Raw genomic sequence first — 23961 nt, 5'->3', positions numbered from 1 at the left:
CAGGAGAGGTCTGCGCGCCATGTGGGACCCTCCTTCGGTGGCCGGGGAGCAGCTGGGGATCGAACCGGCGCTGCAGAGGCTGCGGGCAGCTTCGCAACCCAGCGCTCAACCGCTGCGCCACCGGGGAGGCCCAGGGTGTGGAATGTTTTTCACTTCATTATCTGTGTGGGCTTTTGCTGTGAGTGATTGTTTCCCTGGGCTGCTCCAAGTGCAATTCTTTGGGCTATACCAGTTGGACAGATTTTGTTTTCTTTCCTAACGTTTGAGACAAATCACAATACAGGGGAAAGAATTTCTTTTTGACTGTGAATCTTCATGATGCTTATTAGCACAGACCCCTTGAGCTCCAAATCATTTCCCCTTGCCCTTTGACCTGTGCACCTCCACTTTTCTGCAGATGGTGCATCATCTCATGTTTTGGAGGTGAGTGGGTAGCGGGCTAGTTGTTGAAAGTGGTTCAGGGAGGATGGTAAGCGTTATAGATTCTGAGGTTTGCAGGTCTTTAAAGGTTACCTGAGCACTGCTGAGTGTTTGGCATGCCCACTTAGGAGCCATGCGTTCTAGTGGGGAAGGCATAGACCTCATAGCTCCTTAAATTGATTCAAAGACCCCCACCCTTACCATCATCAGAGACCAGCGGTTTCTGGGGACCCCTGTGGTTAAAAGTTACGGGAGGGTAGATGAGATGATCTTTCAGTTTTTTAATCAAATTTATAGCTGGTGTTGCATTTGATACCTACCCTGTCCTGGAAGGCAGGCAGGGAAGATGTCATTTCTGGTCTCAGAAAACAGAGATTCTTAGAGCTTCAGAGACTTGCTCAAGGTCACACAACACAGTGACTGAGGACAAGGGGCCGGACCCTTTCCTTGACGGGGAACTGCTTTGTAGACATTGGCCTGGTACGCTTCTCACCACCCGCATGTGCCCAGCACCCTGTCTGGCACTGAGGAGTGGCCTATGCATCTCACGTTTCCCCCTCGCCCCCCAGGTACGTGGTCATCTCCCGGGAAGAAAGGGAACAGAACCTGCTGGCGTTCCAGCACAGCGAGCGCATCTACTTCCGGGCATGCCGGGACATCCGGCCTGGGGAGCGGCTGCGGGTCTGGTACAGCGAGGACTATATGAAGCGCCTGCACAGCATGTCCCAGGAAACCATTCACCGCAACCTGGCCAGAGGTGAGTGCCCACACTCCCAGGGAGGGCCATGCCCACCACCCAGCCCCTTGGGAGGGCAGACATGCCTTTCTAGGAGCTTCCTAAGAAAACCCATGGGAATTAGAGCACACCAGCAACAGGGAGCCCCAGAGGGACACCAGAGGCCACACAGTCTAGGTCTGAACTGCAGGCCTGGGCTGGGTTATGACCACCTCAGGGGGTTGCCCTCCCCATGAAGTGGTTTCAGAAACCCTCATTCCAGGCCATTCAGAGTGCTGGGGAGAGAGGCAAGCTCCCAAGGCTCAGCACATAAGCTTCAGCATCAGTCCTCTTTCTCTCTGCCCCCAAGAAAGCAGCAATCATGGGTGACATTTCAGTACTTCTGTGTGCTAAGCAGGTGTCCCTTGGTGCCCCATGTAGTTGTCACAACAGTAGCACCTACCCCTTAAGTGAGGTGAAAATAGAGGAGTAATTCACAGAGCAAGCGCAGGACAAAGACTGCCATGGCCATTGTGGGCCCTGGTTGTAACGTTAATACTGGTGATCCCATGTGGATTACTGTCCCCATCTGACACACGTGGAAACTGAGCATCAGATAAACACAGTGAGTTTGCCAGCTCACATGGCTGGGAAGGACAGAGCTAGATTTGAACGTACATCTGTCTGGCCCCAGGGTCTAAGCTCTCTCTAAGCTACAATGGTTACAGCCCCCAGACAATACTGGTCTCTTCTCTGCTTCGTGCCGGTATCATTCTTGCTAGTCCTAATGATATGATGTGAAAGAATCATTTCTGTTAGGAGAAGGTTGGGGGGAGGCATGAAGGTGACCTGGGGGGTGGCTGTGCATGCAGGCTCAGCCATTTGAAAGTGATTCAGATTACTCCCAGCCCCTAGTCTTTTGCCTCAAACTCCATCCTCAGCCTCGCCAGGGCAAACTGGTTAGTCCAGACTCTTCTTTCAGTGGGAACTTCCTTGCATTAAAACCGTATATGGAAAGACCCAGAGTTCATTAGGTCCCAGCAGCCAGAGCTATACCCAGACCCACCAACCTATTTGTTGGAAATAAGTCTACATTTGGAATATGAGTGGAGAAGATGAAGAGGGGCTGGGAGTGACCCGATGAAATTAAACTATGTTTAAAAACAAAACAGAACAAAGCAAATCGTGGACACGGAGTGCACCACTGCTGCCTGACTTGGTAAAAGGTGTCTGGTGATGGGCTGAGAAGTGGGAGGAGACCTAATAGACATGCTCATCTCTTGTCTCTCCAGATTTGGGGGGTTGGCCACATGCTGGTTTCACGTGTTGTCCCTGATAAGCTTACAATGATTTCCACTTGACTTCTGGAGGTGCTTCATGTAAAAGTATCTGACACATAGTAGGTATTCAATATATCTGTGTTGAATGGATAAAAGAAGAAATGAATGAAGACAGCCCAGAAGCCACCCAAAGAATCATAGCACCAGAAGAAAAGCAAAGCAAGAGAAGTCATGTGTGAGGACACGTGTGTGAATTCTTCTGACAGAAAGTCCCTTCCCCACCCCAGTCTTCTCCAAAGCACCATGAGCTGCATCACCCTTAGAGAGCCCCGAGACCTAAGGGGAATGCTCAGAGAGGGAGTGAGCTTTCGGGAATGATTCCAAGGAGGCGTGGCAGACAGACTTGAAAGGATTGACGCCAAGAGGTGTGAAGATGCAGGAGGAAGGAAAGTCTGCTCCTGGCCAGGCTGAGCAGCAGGAAACAGGAAGGAAACTGACAGCTACCATGGGTGAAGCCAGAATGGTGGGCGGACTTGATCCCAAAGCCCTTGGGAGCAGTCCTGGAGCTCAGTGGCCTTCAGAGGTGTATCTCTGTAGCCTGTAGCTTTGGCAGGCGCTACAAGGTTAGTGGTGTCTTGGATTGGTGTGCCAGCTCTGCTTTGGAAGGGAGACCCCTGTGCTCAGTCACTTTTGGTTTTACATGGAAGGAGGTTTCTTTGTAGTTGGAGTCTGGAGCCCTGATGACGAAGCATGAATTATTAGTCCCTAATTAGGTAGGGGCCTCAGTTGAAGCTCAGGACTGCTTCCTGAAGAGGATATAAATGGTTCCTTTGTGGTTACCTTTTAGGAACAGGACACATCTAATGCATGCATTCAGATCATTTACGTTATTTGATCTACTTTGAGTCATTAATTTACTTTGTGGTATTTCCCCCATATTTTATGAAGGCTTTGGGACCAATTTCATCATGATGCTGAGTTCTTTTGGGGCCTCTAGATTTTTGTGGAAACCTTGAATCCAAAGAGGTCTCATGCTGGTCCTAGGAAATTTGAGTGACCTTGTCTAAGCAGAGAGGCATGAGGAATCCCTGGCGACATGTGACCTTGACTTTCCAACTTCCTTCACTGTGAGCTGCTTCTTCGGTCTTTGAGAAAATGAAAGGGTGGCTCTTGATTTTGAGAAATTCTGAACAGCCGATATGATCTGTCAAAGAACATGTTGCATTTTTGTTAAAAGTTCTCCGTACCTCCACCCTCTCTGCCGCCACCTACTACAAATACACAGGCTGCAGGGAGTCACCTGAGTCCCATGAGCCCGGAAGATAGGTTATTGCTTAAACATTCATCTGAGGACAGAAGAGGGGCATCTTGTATAGGGCATCTGCCCTTTGCACTGTTACCTGTAGGAAGCCTGGAGTGATCCACAGACCAGGGCCAGCACCCTGTGCCAGCTGTGCGAAGCCAGGCTTAGTCACAGTGTGCAACATCTGGATCACACATGGACATAACTTGGCCTTCACCCAGAGGCTGCTCACAAACGCAGCCTTCAGAAGTCCGATCACAACATACATCCAGGTCAAGTCATTGTACACAGTCACATCTCCCTGGCCCCCACCCCTGAGCTCAGAAGATTCTTTGAGACTTTTGAGCTCCACAGCCTGCTATCATGAACTTCTGAGGGTCCCTCTTAGCTTCTATACCCCCAAGACAACATCCACACTTCTGTAGCAGTTTATCAGACTGTGTCAATGGTTTTTAAGACTCAGGCAAAATGATTTATTGTGGGGGATCTCACCAAGGCCTCTGAAGTCACTTATGATAGAAAAAAAAATTTAAGTCCTCTGAATGGCCAGGTAAGGAAGCAGCTCTGTGTGGACATTGCTTTGGGTCTGCGTGGTGTCTGCTGTGTAGCTTGTTGGGGGTCGCCATCTTGGCGTTGCCAGCACTGTAGGTATTCATCTTCCCTGTTCTGGCCTTGGTTGTCAGTGAGATTCAGGTCATGCATCCGCACACACTCCCAGTCTCCAAAAAACCGGGAGCAAGGACAGTCGCTGTGGGATGGACTTCGTTCGGATGGGCTTCTCCAGAGAGTCCGTGTCTCCCGTGTACCTTTTACCAAGTCGAAGCAGCCATCTTCTCACTGCTCGGCCCACAGGGGAAGCCGGGGGTGGGGAGTCCACACTCGCTTCGCTCTGTTTGATGGGTGGGGCGCCTTCTTCTCGGGTCAAAGGATGGCATGTCCCTTTGAAAGAACTTGCAACCACCCTTCCCTATAGCCTCTCTCAACCTCTAAACATAGAGTTTATTTCCATAAGGCTCCATTGAAATGGTCTCTTTAAAAAAGAGTTCTTCCCTCTCTGCCCGGTTCTATGACTCTAGACCCCCGTGACAGAGCGATCCACGGCCAGACCCAGAGGGATGTGTTGAGCGACTTCCTAGCTGGAGGACTGCTGTGTTTTCTGTTGGTGTCTCCACTTTGGGGCGTTTCCCCACTTCCTCACACCCTGGTTTTCCTTCCTAGGAGAGAAGAGGTTGCAGAGGGAGAAGTGTGAGCAGGCTCTGGATAACCCAGAAGACCTGAGGGGTCCCATTCAGCTCCCCGTGTTGAGACAGGGCAAAAGTCCTTACAAGCGTGGCTTTGACGAGGGGGACGTGCACCCCCAGGCAAAGAAGAAGAAAATAGACCTCATTTTCAAGGATGTGCTGGAGGCCTCGTTGGAATCGGCCAAGGTAGAAGCCCACCAGCTGGCACTCAGCACCTCCCTGGTCATCAGGAAAGTCCCCAAGTATCAGGACGACGCCTACGGCCGGTGCGCCATGGCCGTGTCTCACGGCGTGCAGAATGTCAGCCGGACCCAGGGGGAAGGGGACTGGAAGATCCCCCAAGGGGCTTCCAAGGAGCCAGGCCCGCTGGAGGATGAGGAAGAGGAGCCTTCATCCTTCAAGGCCGACAGTCCCGCCGAGGCCTCCCTTGCATCGGACCCTCACGAGCTTCCCACCACCTCCTTTTGCCCTAACTGTATTCGCCTAAAGAAGAAGGTCCGAGAACTGCAGGCAGAACTAGACATGCTTAAGTCTGGGAAGTTGCCTGAGCCCCCCGTATTGCCAGCACAGGTACTGGAGCTCCCAGAGTTCTCAGACCCCGCAGGTAAGTTGGTGTGGATGAGATTGTGGTCGGAGGGAAGAGACGCAGCGGGCAGCGTGGAGGGTGGCCTGCCCCACACCTTCAGGGAGCTGAGCAGCGGCCTGGGACAGGCCCTCTGCGGCTGGGCCGGGATGCTCACATCTGCTCCTTGTATCCTTGTCAATAAAGGAAGTTCCGCTGCAGGAGGGGTGTGTGCTGTCTTCTTGACCGTTGCCTTTCTCTGGTGGTCCTGGCGGTGTCTTACCCCAAAGCCCAACGTCTAAAATCAGTCTTTCTCTCTCCCCATACCAAACAGGGTGTCTGCAGGGGCTAGCTCTCCCGGTCTTCCGAAACTTGCTGTAGGCACACAGCCCCGTTCTTCTCTTCCCGGATTGCTGTCTCTGCCGCACACATGGTCCTCTCTTCCCCTGCCTGTTTTAGAAGGATGGGGGTCCAGGGTGTTGAGCTGCCTCCCTTTGACCTTGTCTGTTGGCTACCAGCATCTTTTAGAGTTGGTTGACAAGTAGGAAGGCTTTTCAGTCCACATCTGCAGCCGAGTTATTTACATAGCACTTGCTATTTTAACCACTTCCCTTAGCTCAGAATGATGTGTCTGTTATTTAAAGCATGCATCTTAACTAAACTGCGTTTTGATCCTGAAGTCACTTGCCCGCATCTGAGGACAGCACACCTCCCTCCCTGAGGTGTCTGTCCTACGCTGGTGGCGGGACACACAAGCCCCACGTCCTCGCTGTGCGATTTGGGAATGTTCAGTGCGCTTTGGTCCTCCACCAGACATGCTCTCCTAGTTGTGCTGTTGGGTTGAAAATTTAAATTCCTCCAGCCCCCACTAACTAGTGCAGGATGAAGACAGGCAGCCTGGAGCATGGCGGCCACCCTGGGTAGTCCACCAGGAGGATAAGCATGAGTGGATGACCAGAGTGGTGCTAAAGAAATTCTAGGCTGTCACAGGAATCGGCTTCTGTTTTACGTAGTGTGGCACCTGCTCTTGGGGCAGCGTTAACCGCTCAGTTTGGAGAATCCTGTGATTTCTCCACCAGGCGTACATGTGTCTTTCCCATTTGTCTTCCAGCCTCCGAGAGCATGGTCTCCGGCCCTGCCATCATGGAGGACGATGACCAGGAGGTGGACTCGGCGGACGAATCTGTCTCCAACGACATGATGACAGCCACTGACGAGCCCTCCAAGATGTCGTCTGCCACCGGCCGCCGGATCCGGCGCTTTAAGCAGGAGTGGCTGAAGAAGTTCTGGTTCCTGCGGTACTCCCCGACCCTGAACGAGATGTGGTGCCACGTGTGCCGCCAGTACACCGTGCAGTCCTCCCGCACCTCGGCCTTCATCATCGGCTCCAAGCAGTTCAAGATCCACACCATCAAGCTGCACAGCCAGAGTAACCTGCACAAGAAGTGCCTGCAGCTGTACAAGCTCCGCATGCACCCTGAGAAGACGGAGGAGATGTGCCGCAACATGACCCTGCTCTTCAACACCGCCTACCACCTGGCCCTGGAGGGCAGGCCCTACCTGGACTTCCGGCCCCTGGCTGAGCTTCTGAGGAAATGCGAGCTCAAGGTGGTGGACCAGTACATGAACGAGGGGGACTGCCAGATCCTCATCCACCACATCGCCCGGGCGCTGCGGGAGGACCTGGTGGAGCGCATCCGCCAGTCGCCTTGCCTCAGCATCATCCTCGACGGGCAGAGCGACGACCTGTTGGCCGACACGGTGGCCGTCTACGTCCAGTACACCAGCAGCGACGGCCCCCCAGCCACAGAGTTCCTGTCCCTGCAGGAACTGGGCTTCTCCAGCACCGAGAGCTATCTGCAGGCCCTGGACCGCGCCTTTTCCGCCTTGGGCATCCGACTGCAGGATGAAAAGCCGACCGTGGGCCTGGGCATAGACGGGGCCAACGTCACAGCCAGCCTGCGGGCCAGCATGTTCATGACCATCCGCAAGACGCTGCCCTGGCTGCTGTGCCTGCCTTTCATGGTGCACCGGCCCCACCTGGAGATCCTGGACGCCATCAGCGGGAAGGAGCTCCCGTGCCTGGAGGAGCTGGAGAACAACCTGAAGCAGCTGCTGAGCTTCTACCGCTACTCGCCACGCCTCATGTGCGAACTGCGGTCCACGGCGTCCACCCTCTGCGAGGAGACAGAGTTCCTGGGGGACATCCGGGCCGTGAGGTGGATCATCGGCGAACAGAACGTCCTTAACGCCCTCATCAAGGACTACCTGGAGGTGGTGGCCCACCTCAAGGACGTCAGCAGCCAGACCCAGCGGGCGGACGCCTCGGCCATCGCCCTGGCCCTGCTGCAGTTCCTCATGGACTACCAGTCCATCAAGCTCATTTACTTCCTCCTGGACGTGATCGCCGTGCTCTCTCGCCTGGCCTATGTCTTCCAGGGCGAGTACCTCCTGGTGTCCCAGGTGGATGACAAGATCGAGGAAGCCATTCAGGAGATCAGCCGGCTGGCCGATTCCCCGGGGGAGTACCTGCAGGAATTCGAGGAGAATTTCCGAGAGAGCTTCAATGGCATCGCCATGAAGAACCTCAGGGTGGCTGAAGCCAAGTTCCAGTCCATCAGGGAGAAGATATGCCAGAAGACCCAAGTGATCCTGGCTCAGAGGTTCGATTCCCGCAGCCGGATCTTTGTGAAGGCCTGCCAGGTGTTCGACCTGGCCTCCTGGCCCAGAAACAGCGAGGAGCTCATGAGCTATGGCAAAGAGGATATGGTTCAGATCTTTGACCACCTGGAGGCCATCCCCACCTTTTCCCGGGACATCTGCCGGGAAGGGCTGGATCCCAGGGGGAGTCTGTTGATGGAGTGGCGGGAACTCAAGGCTGATTACTATACCAAAAATGGCTTCAAAGACCTGATCGGCCATATTTGCAAGTACAAACAGAGGTTTCCGCTCTTGAACAAGATCATCCAGGTCCTTAAAGTCCTCCCCACGTCCACCGCTTGCTGCGAGAAAGGTCGCAATGCCCTGCAGCGAGTTCGAAAGAACCACCGCTCCCGGCTGACCCTGGAGCAGCTCAGCGACCTGCTGACCATCGCTGTCAACGGACCACCGATCGCCAGCTTCGATGCCAAGCGAGCTCTGGACAGCTGGTTTGAGGAGAAGTCTGGCAACAGCTACACGCTGTCCGCCGAGGTCCTCAGCAGGATGTCGGCGCTGGAGCAAAAGCCGGTGCTGCAGACCGTGGACCATGGGTCAGAGTTTTACCCAGACATCTAGGGAGCCGGCGTTCAGAGTTCACTAAGCTGTTGAATATTTTTTTAATCTATACTCATAAGCTTTGATATATTATATAAATATATATTATATTATATATATATATATATATATAAACCCACACTGAAAAATTTTTAAAAGCCAAGGTGACACGTCCACCAGAAGCTACTGGGAGCTTTCGGAAAGGAATAATGTCGGAAACTGACTCTTGTCTAACAAAATTTGGCAGCTGCGCCATATGTGGCAACTCATTTCCACTCACAGAAGCATGTGCTGGGCCACACGTGTTCCCACCTAACAGTCAACCAACAGCATAAGCTAAAATGACGGGTCTCTGTCATCACCTTTAGGTAGCTCTTTTGGTTCATGTTTTCCTTTGGGGGGCTGTGGGGTGGGTTTATGATCTTACCTTTCATTTCTCGTTTGGTTCTGTGAGGGGGTTTCTGGGCCTCCCTGCTGTTATGTGCGTGTCGGTGCTCTGAGTCCGGTCTCTGATTTCGAGTCCGATCTCTGCTTTCGATGGGGTAGGTCGTGTCTCTGGCTCGCCGTGTTTGATTTTGTCCTCTCCCACCTGACTTCAGCTTGAAGGCTGTTTCTTCATCTCCTGATGAGGGGGCCTTCACTCAGAAACAAGTGTTGGTCAAACTGTGACACCCACCTCTTCACCTCCATCGCTTCTCCCATCCCCAGGCCACCGATTCCCTCTCTTCAGCCCCGCCAGGTCCTAAAGATATTAACCTGTTATACTGAAGGCAAGATTGCCTTACAACCGAGCTTGAAATCCTGGGGAGGGGAGAGGGGGTGATTTTTTGCATTCCTGTTTTTACATGGTGTGGGATAAAATAATATAATTCCATTCAGATCCAGGGCTGTTGGGGGAATGAAAAGCCAAGAAGTCAGGACCCCAAGAGGGTAGTGATTTTTGGCTAAAAATGGAAAGTATATATTCAATTTACATGAATTATTTATACTCTGTCTTTATAATCATAGAATGTGTTGGGGGTATTTTTTTTTTCCTTTAATAATCAAGAAATGCCTGCTATAGTTCAGTGGCAGGAGGTGTCAATGCAAGCCGGGCCCCGGGTGATGCAGACTCCAGCGAGAGTCTGCAGAGGCCGTCCTTCTGCAGCGAGGCTGATAAGCCCTACAGCCTGGCGGGAAGGCCGTGGGGAACTGGGAATGGATCTATACCTGTGAACGCTTCCGTTTTTGAACAGGGTAGAGATGTCCTAAAGAAAAGGAATAAAGAAGAGATAAGACAGGACTCTCAAGGCATCAGCCTACACACAAACACACACACACGCACGCACACACATGTGCACACACACACAATACCATGATATAAGCTTTAGAAATAGCCACTTGCCTACTCCCTGGGGCAAGCAGTGGTTTAAGCTAGACGAGTCTGATCAATGCTCTTTCGTTCATTTAACTACCAGTATACCTCGCAAGGGAGTTTTAAAAAAAAATGTGCGTGAGCTGTTAAAAACTTCTGTTCATGTGTCCACCTCTGATTTATGCATATTTGATATGCAGAGATCCTATGTCATGGAGGTTGGTCCTATTGGGGGGAGGGAAGGAGTTCTGCATGGTCCGTGGTCAGTTCTTCTGGGGGCCACCCCTCTCAGTTGGTAGGTGGGCAAAGGACCGTGTGATCTGGCCACAGGCAAGGCCCCTGTGTCCCCAACCTGCTTGGCTCAGAGGGTATAAAACGGTGGTGGCCTTCTTCCTCCTTGGTGTCTCTCGTCTCCAAGCCCTTGTGCCACCACTGAAAACCGTAGTGGAATGTCATCAACACTGAACACGCCACTCCCCCTTCCTCATCCTGCCAGTTACCTTCACCCCCCACAGGCCCCTTCCCCCCATGGTCTTGGTGCTAAGAGAATTTTAGAATCATTGCTGCTAGTCAATAGCTTTTCATTATATAAATATATTATATATATTATATATTATTTTTGAAACTTTGTTTTCGACAGTGATGTAGCATGTTCAAAAACAAAAATCAAAAACAAACAAAAAAAAAAAACAAACTGGTTTTCTCCGACTCCCACTGCCAGGCCTCATATGCTGCCTTCTTCAACAAATCAATGCACCCCTGCCTGGTGACACTCGCCCCTCCCCATGCCCAGTTGCACATACCCCCTCCCCCTCCTCTGTGCAAGAAGAGCATTTGCAGGAAGTAGCAAAGGAAGGCCCAGCGCCCTTCCTGAGACTCTGAGCTGCCCAGCCTCTCTGAAGCTATAGCTCCTGGTCACCCACACCCATGGGGCCAGCGTGGAGCTGGGATCCAGTGGGTGGTGGGATGCTGTTGCAGATCACAGGGCTCCGCCTTCCCCCACAACCCCCGGGCTTTGTCTCCCCTGCATGCGTGCACTGCCTTGTCTGCAGGAGCTTTCTTTGGTCGTTGCAAACTAAGATGGGTCGAGGGCAGAGATGACTGACAAGGTGGGCCTCGGGGAGGCAGAAATAGTCAACTGGGACCCTTTCTTCTAGCCAACAGTTGCCTTATGCCTTCTTTTTCCCTCTGCTTCTCCCCACCCATTTCATTGGGACCCTCTGCTGGGAATAGTCCCCTAGTCCACTCATTTGAAAACCAGGAAGGGAGAATCTTTAGTGTCTGCCTAAGACCCAGTCAGGGCCGTGCCTGGTGTCCTCTCAGAAGGCCATGGCCAACGTAGCTCAAGTCTTTATCTGGAAGGAAAGGAAGATCCTTTGGGCCAATGCCCTTGTCTGCCCTCTCTCCTGAGAAAGCTAGGAGTCGGTGGGGGTCTGGGCTAGGGCTAGCCTGAGCTGCTGCAGGCAGCCTGTGACAACAGGCCTCACACTGGGGCCGAGGGCCTTGAGTTTGGCAAGGCATCTTTAAAACTGGGTGCTCATGGCTTCTGCTGAGTGCAGCCGGGTCTGGCCATGTAGGACACTGTTGGCCACTCAGCTTGGGACAGGGAGTAAGGAGGGAACAATTTGGGTGACACACCACTGCAAGTTACACAGGGACTGTTCTCAATCTGGGCGCTCCCAGGAGATTCAGGGCTTCAGCCATGGGAATTCTGCAAGCAGCATCTCCCACTCGGTCTCCTTGAGGACTCAGGGGTCGATGGCACCCTCAGGGTCTAGCCCAGGGAACCACGTGCCCGGCCAGCCTCACCTCCCTTTGACGGGTGGGAAGAACCATGGCCAGGTGGTCCTGGCATCACAGCGACGGTCGCTCAGACAAGACAGCTCCGTGACTCTGCCCCTGACTTAGGAGGCCAGCCACTGGTTTAGCGGGAGACGCCTGTGTCTCTGGGGTTGAGATGTGTGATAATAGCGACTGTCTTCAGCACCTGGAGGACGTGGGACGTGGCATTGGGCCAGTGGCCAGCTGTACCAAGCTGATGCGTGGCAGACCCTGGGAGCCAGATTGGGGTGGAAATGATCTGATTTTCCTCCACAGAGGAAAAAGACCATTGTATCTGTGAAACCCGAGGACACCCGGCCACATCTGCAACTCTTGCCAGGTCAGAATCCCTGAGTTGTGCCTGCCCGGCTGAATGTGAGTCCAGGCAGCCAAAACAACACCAGCTTTTTTTTTCTTTTTCGGTTTTTTTTTTTTTTTTTTTTACAACTGCCTGCAACATCCCATAGTCTGGATAGACCCTCACTTTTTCGGAATGAGAACCTGCTCCCCTTGACTCGCTCATGTCACCCCTTTAGTTCGGAGGAAGGACCTTGTACTTACTTAGGTGATGTTGAAATGTTTCCATTTGTCTGGAAGTGACGGCGAGAAGGGGCAGACGAGGACAAGCACGTAGAGTGCCCCAATGAGGGTGGGAGACTGAAGTAGACAAGAGACTTGGCCCAGCCCGGCTGTGGGCCCGGCCTTGTTCTAGCTGCTCCCCTAGAGCCTGATGGGGTCCAGGAGGGGGCTTGAGGGTTGAAATGGAACGTCGCTTCTAGATTCCTCCCCTTCCTTTGTCTCCCCCCGTCTCTAGGAATAGCTATTCTGTGTCTAGCTCCAGTTTGGTCTGGTGGTCGGGGTTGATTTCTAGGTAGAACTTGTGCTTTATCTTGGCCCGACACCCTGTTTGGGCAGAAGGCGGCCGTGGTCTCCCCCTGCGCCTTCAAGCAGCAGGCCTCGGGCCCGGCCAGCCGGGACAGCCTAAGTAGGGCCTCCTGGAAGGCAGGCAGCTTGGGGTCGCCCCAGTCCAGGCACAGGGCCCCCTGGGGAAGCAGTGCCGGATGAGGGGTTCTAGGTTGAGTTCCTCCTCGCCTCTCGAGGAGGGGAGAGGATGTCAAAAGACGCACAGGGTCCTCCTGCTGGAGGGAGACCCTTCTCTTGCCCTCTGTTGACAGGGTGCTTTAGCCGAGTAGATGGAGCCCTGATATTTTAAGGAGCCTTTAAGGTGATTTTTGTGTGTGAGCCAGAGGGAGAAAAAGTGCCCTTTCGGGAGGAAAATGGTACGGCCCTCCTCTTCCATCTGGCTCCCCCCGACCCCCATCCCTTCAAGTAGTAGCACCCTGGAAATACCTATGCAATCCGGTCTCCCTAGGAGAGTGCACGGAGCAAGGGTGTGTGCAGTGTATAATACAGATGCTACAGCATATATTGTATATATGGGCATATACAGTACGTATACACACAGAGTATGAGATTAAATCACGTCTATATATCTATAAATAATATCCTATATATTTATACATTTCTATGTTTTAAATAGATATAAAATAGAGTCTATAGAGAGCTGGGAGAGCAACGGGAAAGTCTGTCGCAGTGATGTGCGAAGAAGGAGGAGGCAGAGCCTTGGCAGGGGGAGGTGTGGGAGCCGAGCCAGCAGGGTCTGCTGGGAATGGGGCCTCCTACCCCACTGTTGGCGAGCAGAGGAACTGGGCCCGGCCCTCTCTGTGCACTTTCTCTCCTTTACCCCAGGCTTGGCCTGAGGCTGGAAGGAGACACTCATCCCCTGAGTTCCAGCTGAAATGCTCCCTCCTGCAAGCGACGCTTGGGTGGTCACTGCTGCGTGGCAGTAGGACGTGGTCTCCGGCCCCTGGTGGAGGGACCACTGCACAATTCCCTCAAATACCCCCCTCCAGGATGAGTGGTGTGGGTGGCAACATGGAGGGTACAAACTGGCAGCCAAGAGGCTGCCCTCCCTTCTTAAGTGTTTCTGCTGCCCCCTAGAGGCCAAGCCTCTGCCGCCAGCCTCCTGGCCTCCCTCCCGTGCCACCCTGGTCTGCGGCGCCCCAGAGAAGTAAAGGGGGCAACGCTGCCGCCATCCAGAGATTTTTTTTTTTTTCCTGGACGGGGCAGGGGGCATCAGCTAACAGGAAAGGGCGGAGAGACATATCCGCACACTCATAAATTCAGTGGCAACTCAAGTTCAGAAGCAGGGCTGTGGCCCGGCCCACTTTGCACAGCTGCTGCTGCTGGCTGTACTCAGGACAATGCTCTCCCCTCTCCTGCCCGGAGGCCCGGCGCCCCTCACCCACCGCCGCTGCAGCAGGCAGGTTTAGTTCACATACACTGTTCTGATTCTGTGACTTGAGGCAGAGGCTGAGCCGGATGCCCCAAGCTCATCTGTTTCCACTGGGAAGGGCGCCCTCCTCGGCCATCTCTGCTTCCACTCCGAGCCCCCCCCCCCCCCCCCCCCGGCAGGGATGCCCTGGGGCCGAGGGGGCACTGGTGCAGCTGGCAGCATGACGGAGGGCTTGTGCAGCCCTGACGGAATCAGAAGTCCGTTTCACTTGCAGGTTTCTCTGTTGTTTCTTTCCCCCGGGAATGGAGGAGGAGAGAGGTGGGGCTGCGGAGGATGGGAGACAGGCGGCAGTGGCATCCTCTGCTCTCGGGGGCAGCCTCTGCCTTGTGACCCTCCAAAGGCACTTACCTCCCATCCCCCGCCTCCTCCAGCGCCCTGTCCTTCTCTTCCCCTCCATCCTACCAATGTACCTCAGTCTCCGGCAGACCCGGCCCATACCTAGTCCGGGCTGGGTCTGCTCCGCCAATGCCCACTCCTCAACCCTCTACATCCGCCTGGGTCTACTTGAGCCGCAGCTGGCTGCCAACTGGGTCTCCAAACACCCTTCAGTGCCTGGCTCAAGCAAGGCCAGGCCCAGCCCAAGCCTTCCTCCCGCTGCTACGGGGCAGACCCAGGGCAGGGGATGGGCATTCCCCTGGTAGCAATCCCACATGCACTGTACCTCAGAGAGAGCGCGCTTCAAGGGGCACGGGGGCAGGCCCTCGTCCAGAGGAGACAGCTGGCGGCAATACTGCTCACAAAAAAGACAAGGACCAGGCTGCCCTCGGGCACCCCTCCGTCTCCACTTTGTCTCTCTAGTTTGGTCTTTTCCAGCCCGTCTCTCTCCTCTCCACCACCACCACGCTGCTGAAGTTTCATTCAATCACAAAGGAAAAATAAAGTGGGGTGGGGGGGCAGACCTAGGAGTCTATTATCACATGCATATTAATATGTTAATACTTTCTTTGTTAAGGAAAAAAAACCTCTTGATGTTATTATTTTGCAGACTACGCTTTATAGTTCCTGTGTGACGGGGCCTAGAACACTGGATACAAATAGAGCTATGTTGGTCTATCCTAGTATGTACGCAGAGACTTTCCTTTTATCATATTATCCTTGTAATGTAAGAAGATTGTTAATAAAAGCATTTAAATTTACTCACCCAGGTTGAATCTCTGCCTCCTCCCCTGTATTCCAGACCTGTGCTGTGGCTCTGGGGTCTGCCTGCTTGGAAGGATCTAGAAGAAAGGGCTTCAAAGCTCCTTCCCACTGCCCTCAATTCCCACCCCCCCCCCATTCAAGTCCACTTCCAGCAGGTGACACCTCCCCACCTGCCCAAGAGGAGGTGCAATCGAAGCTACTTAAAACAAATATGCTGGCCCCTGCGTCTTTTATCCTGCAGGAATCTCAGGAAACAGTTATTGCAGCTAAACAGTTGCCCACCCTTGTTTCTCCACTTGCAGCCCCCGTCCCAGGGGAGGGTCTTTCCCAATGATCTGTTAAGGGTGTGGGTCTGGGGATGGGTGATGGAGATGTGGTGTGCAAGTTGTTTTTGTAAGAAGATGGACATAAATGCCATAAAGATACAGATAAATGTTTTCACTTTTTCCTTCCAAGATGCTAAGCCCTTCTCACTCAGCTCCTGTTCCCCCATCCAGATTCTTTTGGGGGCCCTTCCTTCTTCCCTTTTCTGCCTTGGTGCCTAGCCCCTTCCTCCAGCCTATCTCCTGGAGACCCCTTATTTGGTCACTAAGGAGCCCTTAGTTGGTCCCTGTTTTGTTGTTGTTTTTTTTCTATTTTTTTTTTAAAAAGATTGATTTATTTATGCATACAAGAGCTGGGGTACAGGCCAGAGATGCATGGGGTGAGAGGATCCACCAGAGACAGAGTGGGGAGCAGAACAGGCAGAGCCACTGAAATACACTGCTGAGGGGAGCAGTGGGCAAGACAGGAGAGGTCTGCTGCACCACGTGGGTCCGCTCCCTGGCCAGTGTGCTGCGGTGGCTGCGGGCAGCTTCATAGTGCTGTGTCTTAATCCCTTGGGCTACCAGGGAAGCCCAGGAGCTCCCTGTTTTGAAAGGTGCTCTACAATCCCCATGGAATGTTCCAATTTGCTTCTCTTCCCAGAGGAGAGGGAGCAGTCGAGGAAGGAGCCAGGGGCTGCCACTCACTGTCAACATCTAACTAGCTCAGGCGGCCAGGGTCCACTCTGCCCTACCGCTGGCCATTTGGATTTGCAGCCGTATCTGGATTGTGCTGATGATTTCACCACTAGGAAGCAAGGACAATAAAGTGCCACCATCTCCACTTAGCCGTGACCTCTGTCTGCCCAAAGCAGGAGTCGAGGATGTGGTAAGAAGGAGAGGTCCAGTCCTCTCCCTTCCCTCCTCCACAGCATACTCCACCCCCACCCCCCAGCATCCTGCTCCAAGATTCAAGGACAAGTTGAGTTCAGGGAGAAGACTCAGGGAAGGGCAGGCTGATAAAGACACGAAAGGCTGCTATGTGATGGTCTCTAGAGCTATCTTTAAAAACAGACCCTGCCATGGCATCCTTTTGCAAAATGCTCCCTACCCACCCCCAGGGCTGCCATTGCCCTTGGAGTTCAATCCACAGCCCCGCCAGGACCCAGCCCCGCGATCCAGTCCCCTCGTAGGCTCATGTCTCTCCACCCTGCTCCAGCTGCCCAGGTCTCCTCTCTGTTCCTCCAGCTCCCCATGCCTGTTTCTAGCTCAGGACCCCCCCAATACCCAGTGCCCTCAACAGCTCACTCAGCAGCGCTGTGTCTCCGGGACTTAGCATAGACTGCTGGTTTACTGACTCCTGGCTCACGTTACCGTCATTCTTTTTTGTTTTTTTTTTTTAAAGATTTATTTATTTATGCATACAAGAACTGGGGTACAGGCCAGAGATGCAGGGGGAGAGAGGATTCACCAGAGACAGAGTGGGGAACAGAACAGGCAGACTGACTGAAATACACTGCTGAGGGGAGCAGCAGGCAAGTCAGGAGAGGTCTACTGCGCCATGTGGGTTGCTCCCTAGGGCCGGGAATTGAACTGCTGCAGTGGCTGGTGGTAGCTTGACAGTGTTGTCTTTAACCTCTGCACCACCAGGGAGGCCCCTGCCATCATGCTTGTTACCCTTGGGTCAGGATGAAGCAGTGCGAGGAACTGTTGGTGCTTCCCAGCTCTTTTACTCAGGTTTCTGGGGCTACCTTGTGTGACGGGTTGTCTGTGACTTTTTTTTAACATTTATTTATGCATAAAAGAGCTGGGGTGCAGGCAGAGATGTAGGGGGTGAGAGGACCCATCAGAGACAGAGTGGGGAGCAGAACAGGCAGATGTACTGAAACACACTGCTAAGGGGAGCAGTGGGCAAGTCAGGAGAGGTCTGCTGCGCCATGTGGTAGCTCCCTGACCAGGATTGAACTCATGCTGCAGTGGCTGAGGACAGCGTCTTAGGTTGCATCTTAACCCCTTGAGCCACCAGGGACACCCGTGTCTGTGACTTTTAATCCAGAGCCTCTACCTTGGCGGCTGGTGAAACCCTCTGCTTGAATAGGAACCTCCTTTTCCTTCTCATCTGAGAGAGAGGTCCTCCAGGTGCCTTGTGCTTCAATAGCCATCTGACCTGGCCCTCGAGGGGTGGGGCCACCTAGAGGTTCTGTTCATGTGTTTGATTTGGGCCGGAGAAACAGGTTTCTCCTTGCTTGTCCCTGGTTCAAATCCCGGGGCTTCTAAAGCAGGACTTCTGCCGCCAATCCCACCTGCCACCAGGCTGCCCTGAAGCACCGAGAAGTTGCGGGCCTGGGATGGCAGCCAGGCCCAGCCTGGGCTGTGTGGACATGAGACTCCACCCAGCGAAGACAAGCCGCCACAGGCCCCGGCATACCGTGGCCAAAAATTGGATCCGTTTCCATGGCAACACCTGGCTTCCAGCCCCAAGACTGGCTTCCTCCCACCAGGTAGGTGCCACTTCCATTTCTGGTTTGGGGAAGCTGCCGTGGTCCCGCCAAGGACCATCTGTGCTGGCTCACTGGGGGCAGCTCAGCGCTGAACGAGCAAACGCCAACCCACCTCCCCGCCCAGCATCCATAGACACGTCCTGTGGCGCTATCCTTGCCAGGCGCCTTGCCCTGGAGGGAGACAGAACAGATGCTAGAGCTTCGAGCTCCCGAGATGGTGGCGCTTTCCATTGCGTCTAAGAAAATAGAAAGTTAGGTGGAAAACTACCACCGCTCCATTAGAAATTAAGCAAATGAGAAGAGGCTGATTCAGAGCTCCAGGTGACAGTGCTTGTTGTCTAGAGGAGGGTGGCTGGCAGGAGACTCGGGGGTGGGGCTTCACCGCCAGCCTGGAGACCATAGATGTGTGAGGAGTGTGCTGCTGCAGGCTAGCTCACAGAGCCACACAATGTTGAAGCTTAAAATGGCCTCAGGATCATTTGGTCTCAATTCATTTTACAGGAGTGGAAACGAAGAGCCAGAGGCAAGTGACTTGCGCAGGGCTGTGAAGGTGGCCAGTGGCTCAGCCAGGCTGCGCCATTAGTACTTTTGGGAGCTCCAACTCCAATTGCCTGGAGTACATTTTCTGGCAGAGGCAGAGTTCATTACTTAAGCTCCGGGGTGATATGGTTAATGATCTTCTCCCCTCCTCCACATCTCTTGTATGTGAGATTTGCACAGATTAGATTAGGTTCAGGTGAACCATATTCTTATTTATCTGTGAAACATGGTCTTCATGCTATTTAGCGTGTGGGCAAAGACCCACTTCTTTTTTACCATGAAAATAAAAATCCTTGTTGTCATTAAAATAGAATAATATATTCATTAACATAGAACAAGGAAAGCAGAGATATCTCATGGCTTTCTTTATGGATCATTTATCCTTCCTAATAATCTTTGATGTAAATTTATGTGATCTGGCTGATTTCCAACAACTTTAAAATTTAGGTCCTGCCTCTTACTTAATGCCAGTCTCTTCCTCCAGAGGCCAGGGCCACAGTGGCCACCAGAAGGGCCTAGAGTGACAGGACTCAGAAAGTTACCCTCTCCCTGCCCAGCATCTGGAGTACAGGGAACCACTGGCTATTACAGTGACTCTTTTAGAATTGGGAGTATTTCTTTTGGGGATGTTGGAGGAAGAATGTCTTTGTGTCCACCTTACTTTTTTTTTGTCTCAAGAATAGTCAAAGCTTGCCTCTCTGCTCGTACTTAGACCCTTTGCTTAAGTGCTTAAGCATCATTAAGGCACATGCCTGCCTGAACACACATGCACACACAGAGCACTGTGTGACCCAGCAATTCAACCCACTTTTGGATAGGCCTCTTAGAGAAACACGCACACACATTCCCAAGGAGACATGTATAGGAGTGTTCACAGCAGCATTTCCTGTAACAAAAGAAAGAAATCTAAGTGTACCTCATTAGGAAGAGGGGACTGTGGCAAACCCACACAATGGAATATTATACAGCAACAAAAAGAAAAATGAACTATAGCTCCTATATCTGTGTGGGCAAAGCTCAAAATTTTATTGTGGAACAAGATGAAAGTCATGTGTAGGTTAATGACAGGGATGTGTGCTGAGAAATGCTCATTGGGTGGTTACATTATTACATGAACACAGGTAACTACACAAGCCTACATGGCCTAGCCCACTCCATGCTAAGCGGAACACTCTTATACATGAGAGCTGTCATTGAAACTAAGAGGCATATAACTGTTACTAAGAGGCATATAACTGCAGTGAGATGCATTTCAAATAAAGTTAAAAACATGCAAAAAATACTTTGTAGTGCTTAGAATTTACATATAAAGATGGTGGAGGGATAAAGAAATGCTTTATCCCTTTATCAAGAAGGCTTACTGAGGGAAGGGATGATAAGACGTCAACTGTACTCGAACATATCCAGTTTTATTAAATAGATCGTGAAGCAGTGAGCAAATGATCTTTTCAGCATCTTATATAACTAGGATATAGAGAAGGAAAAAAGAAAACCCCAGACAATTGACCCTGTTGGAAATGATTTATTTACCACTGGATGGTTTTTGCTCCAAAGTGTGACACCAGACACGACTACAATGTCTCATGCGTCTTTTTGTGCTTCGGTTCATGATTTGTAAAACAAACACACACACTTAGCATCGACAACAGGAAACGCAGGTGGCAGAAACAATTCACAAGGACTAAATGTCTCTTTGGGTGGTCCTCACCTCAATTTGGCTTGGGCTGCAGCCACTGCCACCCAGAACTCCTTTAAACCCCAAAGGAATCACCCCCCAAAACTGCTTTCCCATCTTATGCTCCCCACAGGGTGTCATTTAGGATGACCACTCAGTCGACCTACACCAAGAGTAGTATTTTAAATTGAAAAGGACAGTCAATAAGCACTGAACAAATAGATATTGATCTGATGTAGGAAGTGGAGTCACAGAATAATGAGGGTGGACCCCCAACTCTCTAGTCCCACTGCTGTATCTGGGAAAGAACCAGGTCACACTGTGGGCAACAGCCTTGGCCGAGATGGCTTCTCATTTTATTTTCACCTCTGCTTCATGTTCTTCTTAGAAAATGCTCCCTGGAAAAATACAAGGTGTTCCTTTCAAAAAAAGGATCAGACGCATTCACACAGACTCAGTTACTCTCATTTGGTAGTAAATTGCAAATGTATCTGGTTCAAGGTAAGCTGATGCAAAGATTACTGAAGTTTTTCAATTTGGCAGTCTGATATCTCTGGGTAATGTAAAATTCACCAAGATGGAGATTTGGTAGAAAAGCACAGTGATTATGTTCTTGTCTGTTATTAATTACATTTACACAGAGAGCTATGAATTGTCATTAGGTGAGTGATAATAATGTGAATTTCTAGGCCAACTGCTGAGAATCTGATGCATTTGCCATTGAGAACTCTGCCAGGACTCTGATTTTCATGCCATTTTCAGCTTTTTCTGCCTACGCCCCCATCCATCCTTCATTCCTTGGTTCCCTCGACATTTGTGGAAGGCCCGTGCCAGCTTCATTCCGAGGTGCGTGGAATATACCAGTGAGCACAACAGTGCTAACCTGCTCACCTGCCTCATCTCTGTCCATCACTACTAAGTCACATGGTGGCTGAAACCTACGGCTTTCAGTGGTGGAATGTGACTCCTATCTTGGGCAACCCGTACTTTGGATTCTGGAAAATGTAACCTTTGAGATCCAAATAAATGAACATGTCATGATGGAGGGGCCATGGAGAGGGTTGACATTTCTGGGATCAGGGGTCCTGCCCAGCCATCCTCAAATACCCTTTGGTGTGACTATAAGGCAGGCCTGGGCTTCTAAGAATGTGGAACCCATGTTTCCTGGTTTTAAGTGCAGAATCGATTTTTCTCGATGGCAGTAGCTGAGAATACTGATCAGCTTCCATGGGGATCTTTTGTTTTCTTTTAGCCATACCAGCCCAAAAAGGGGGACCAGAGTGGTGAGGAGGGTTTCAAAAACATGTTATAGGAAATCACTAACCAAAATATTTGGCAGGAGGTAGTCAATCTTAATTATCAAGATTTCTAATTATCTAAAAGACTTTCCCATTGAAGAGGAACTAGAGGCTTTTTTTCTTTTCTATCATAGGATGGGTTGAAGTTACTTCTAATGCTTCTGTGCTTCTGTACAGAAAGGGAAAATTGTGATAAGAGGCGGTAATGTTCCTCAGAGTCTCTGGGAGAGACCAAGAACAGCTTGACTTGCTCAAGGACAGGAGGCCCTCTTGTCTAGAATTCGCTTTTAGATCAGGGGCTTGGTGTGACAGCTGAAGATTCAGAATTTGGATGTCGGTATGGAAGTGTCCCAATGCAGATCCATGGTTCTGGAAATTCTTGGGATGATTCTGGAACTTTCTAGGCATTGCCAGGTACCAACTTAAAGCTTAAAGATGATTTGTTGGTAGACTCCATTTGTTTTTAGCCTGGGGTGTCTCCAGCTTTGGGGCACAATTTCATCTACCTTACCATTCCCAGAGAGCCGCTATGTCATCCAGACTATTTTGCAGGTGGCCAAACAGAGAGCCCAGAATCCTGGTTCACAGGCAGAGACCACATCCACTGAGCAAAACTCATCTTTCAGGTTTAATCAATGCTGTGGACATCTATTTGGAATAATAAGGTAGGAATCTGAAATCTAGCTGATGTCTATTGACTCATTTAAAGTGGCAAGTCTCAAAAACTGAGGGAGAGAGGTATCTTTGCAAAAGACTTCATTTCCTATTTAAAGTCATCTTTCTTTCTACTTTCACATAACCGGGTATAATAAACTAATTAACATGTGCCCCAAAATGACTTCCTCGGGAAGTGGCTGGAAAGCCGAGAAGGGATGGGGCTGTCTCAGAGGGTCACTTTGGCGATGCTGGTGGAAGTGACAACTGGGGCTCAGAATCTAGTCCACTAATAGAGGATCCCTCCTGTAAGGTCAGGGAAGTTCTCCCCAAATAGGACATAAACTGATTTTGAGATAAAACAGTAAAGTTACTCAATAAAAAAAGCACACAATTCAGTCCAAGAACAGAATCTGAAAGCACAGATGAAAATATTAATTACTTAATTGCAATAATTAAAAAACAGAGACTCCCAAATTCCACATTGAACGTTTGAAGTGTCCAGTCTGGGAGCTGGCTGCCTCCAAAATGCTGGGGCCCTGACAAGGACTGTGAAAACCCTCTGGAACATTGTAACAGGAACTTCTCCATCTGCAGGGCTCCAATCCCAGCAGGATAACCATCCAGTGCTTGTTAAAAATGCAGGCTCCTGGGTCTTGGCCAGGGATACGGATCTGGAATGTCTACAGGTGGGCCCAGGAAGCTGCTGATGATCCTTCACACAATAAGGTTTGAGAGCTACTGGGTCCCGGCCTCGGGTCAGGAGTGTGCCTTGATGCTGGCTAAGATTTCATCCCACCTGACAATCTCGAATTCTATGGGTTGGTCCAGGATTCTTTTCTTTCTTTTACCCTTTTTGCAATGCTTATTTAAACACACACACACACATCCTCTCTCTTCTTTGCATCCACTATTCCTCCAAATGAAGCTTTCTCTGGATCCCACCTGACCCTACCTGCAAAATCTGCACCTGGGCTGGATTTGCTAAGCTGGAGCAATGCAGAGGAGTGAAACGCACTGCTCAGCACGACCCGGGTGTAATTTCCACACACCGCCTTGCTCAGTTTTCAGGAACAGGAGTGTGATGAGAGAGCAATAAGGACCTGGCCTTTGCAAACATGTCTGTCTTCTGGGTGTCAGAATGAGGATGGGGCACAAAAAGGAGATCGCAGAAGACAGCTGGGCTGACGGGTGGGACTGTGCCCAAGAAGGAAGGCGGCCCAGGCTCTGGTTACAGGTGCAGCTGGTGCCACATGGCGATCTGCCGGCGCGGGTTCTTGAGCATCTCCTCCCAGTGGCTGCGCTCAGAGCCAGAAGCGTGCAGGCCCAGGCTGCAGCAGCCCAGCACACAGCTCTGCCCCTCCTCGTCCTGGCCCAGCACTTCCAGCTCCACACTGGAGGCCTGCAGCAGGTCGTCGGGCAGCTCAAACATGATCATCTCATTCCACACCGGGTTGATCTTGTGCTTGGCCCGTTTGGTCTGCTTCTTCTTCAGCTTCCGGGCCTGGTGCTTTAAGGTCACCTTGACAGAGACATCTGGGGAG

The 23961-nt window shown here is 51.5% G+C and overlaps 2 protein-coding genes across 5 annotated transcripts in view; one reads left to right on the top strand and one right to left on the bottom strand.

The window, feature by feature from the left end:
- The window catches only part of PRDM11 (PR/SET domain 11), a 99523-nt gene extending 85108 nt beyond the window's left edge, over positions 1 to 14415 (top strand). For 2 of the 3 annotated variants that reach the window (XM_054699248.1, XM_037522406.2), the window contains exons 6-8: positions 990 to 1177; positions 4937 to 5563; positions 6633 to 14415. In XM_054699248.1, the coding sequence (XP_054555223.1) occupies positions 990 to 1177; positions 4937 to 5563; positions 6633 to 8797 (2980 nt within the window). In that variant the 3' untranslated portion in view covers positions 8798 to 14415. The remainder of the gene's footprint in view (positions 1 to 989; positions 1178 to 4936; positions 5564 to 6632) is intronic. The other variant, XM_054699249.1, reaches the window with a different exon arrangement.
- Positions 14416 to 19784: 5369 nt separating this feature from the next.
- SYT13 (synaptotagmin 13) overlaps positions 19785 to 23961 on the bottom strand; it is a 69386-nt gene continuing 65209 nt past the window's right edge. The window contains exon 6 of one of the 2 annotated variants that reach the window (XM_037522404.2): positions 19785 to 23953. In XM_037522404.2, the coding sequence (XP_037378301.1) occupies positions 23649 to 23953 (305 nt within the window). In that variant the 3' untranslated portion in view covers positions 19785 to 23648. The remainder of the gene's footprint in view (positions 23954 to 23961) is intronic. The other variant, XM_037522405.2, reaches the window with a different exon arrangement.

The sequence above is a fragment of the Talpa occidentalis genome, unplaced genomic scaffold, assembly GCF_014898055.3.
Source record: "Talpa occidentalis isolate TD23 unplaced genomic scaffold, MPIMG_talOcc4v2.1 talOcc4.3, whole genome shotgun sequence".
Taxonomy (NCBI): Eukaryota; Metazoa; Chordata; class Mammalia; order Eulipotyphla; family Talpidae; genus Talpa; species Talpa occidentalis.
Note: the sequence above shows the minus strand (reverse complement) of the source record. Positions and strands in the feature narration are given on the sequence as shown.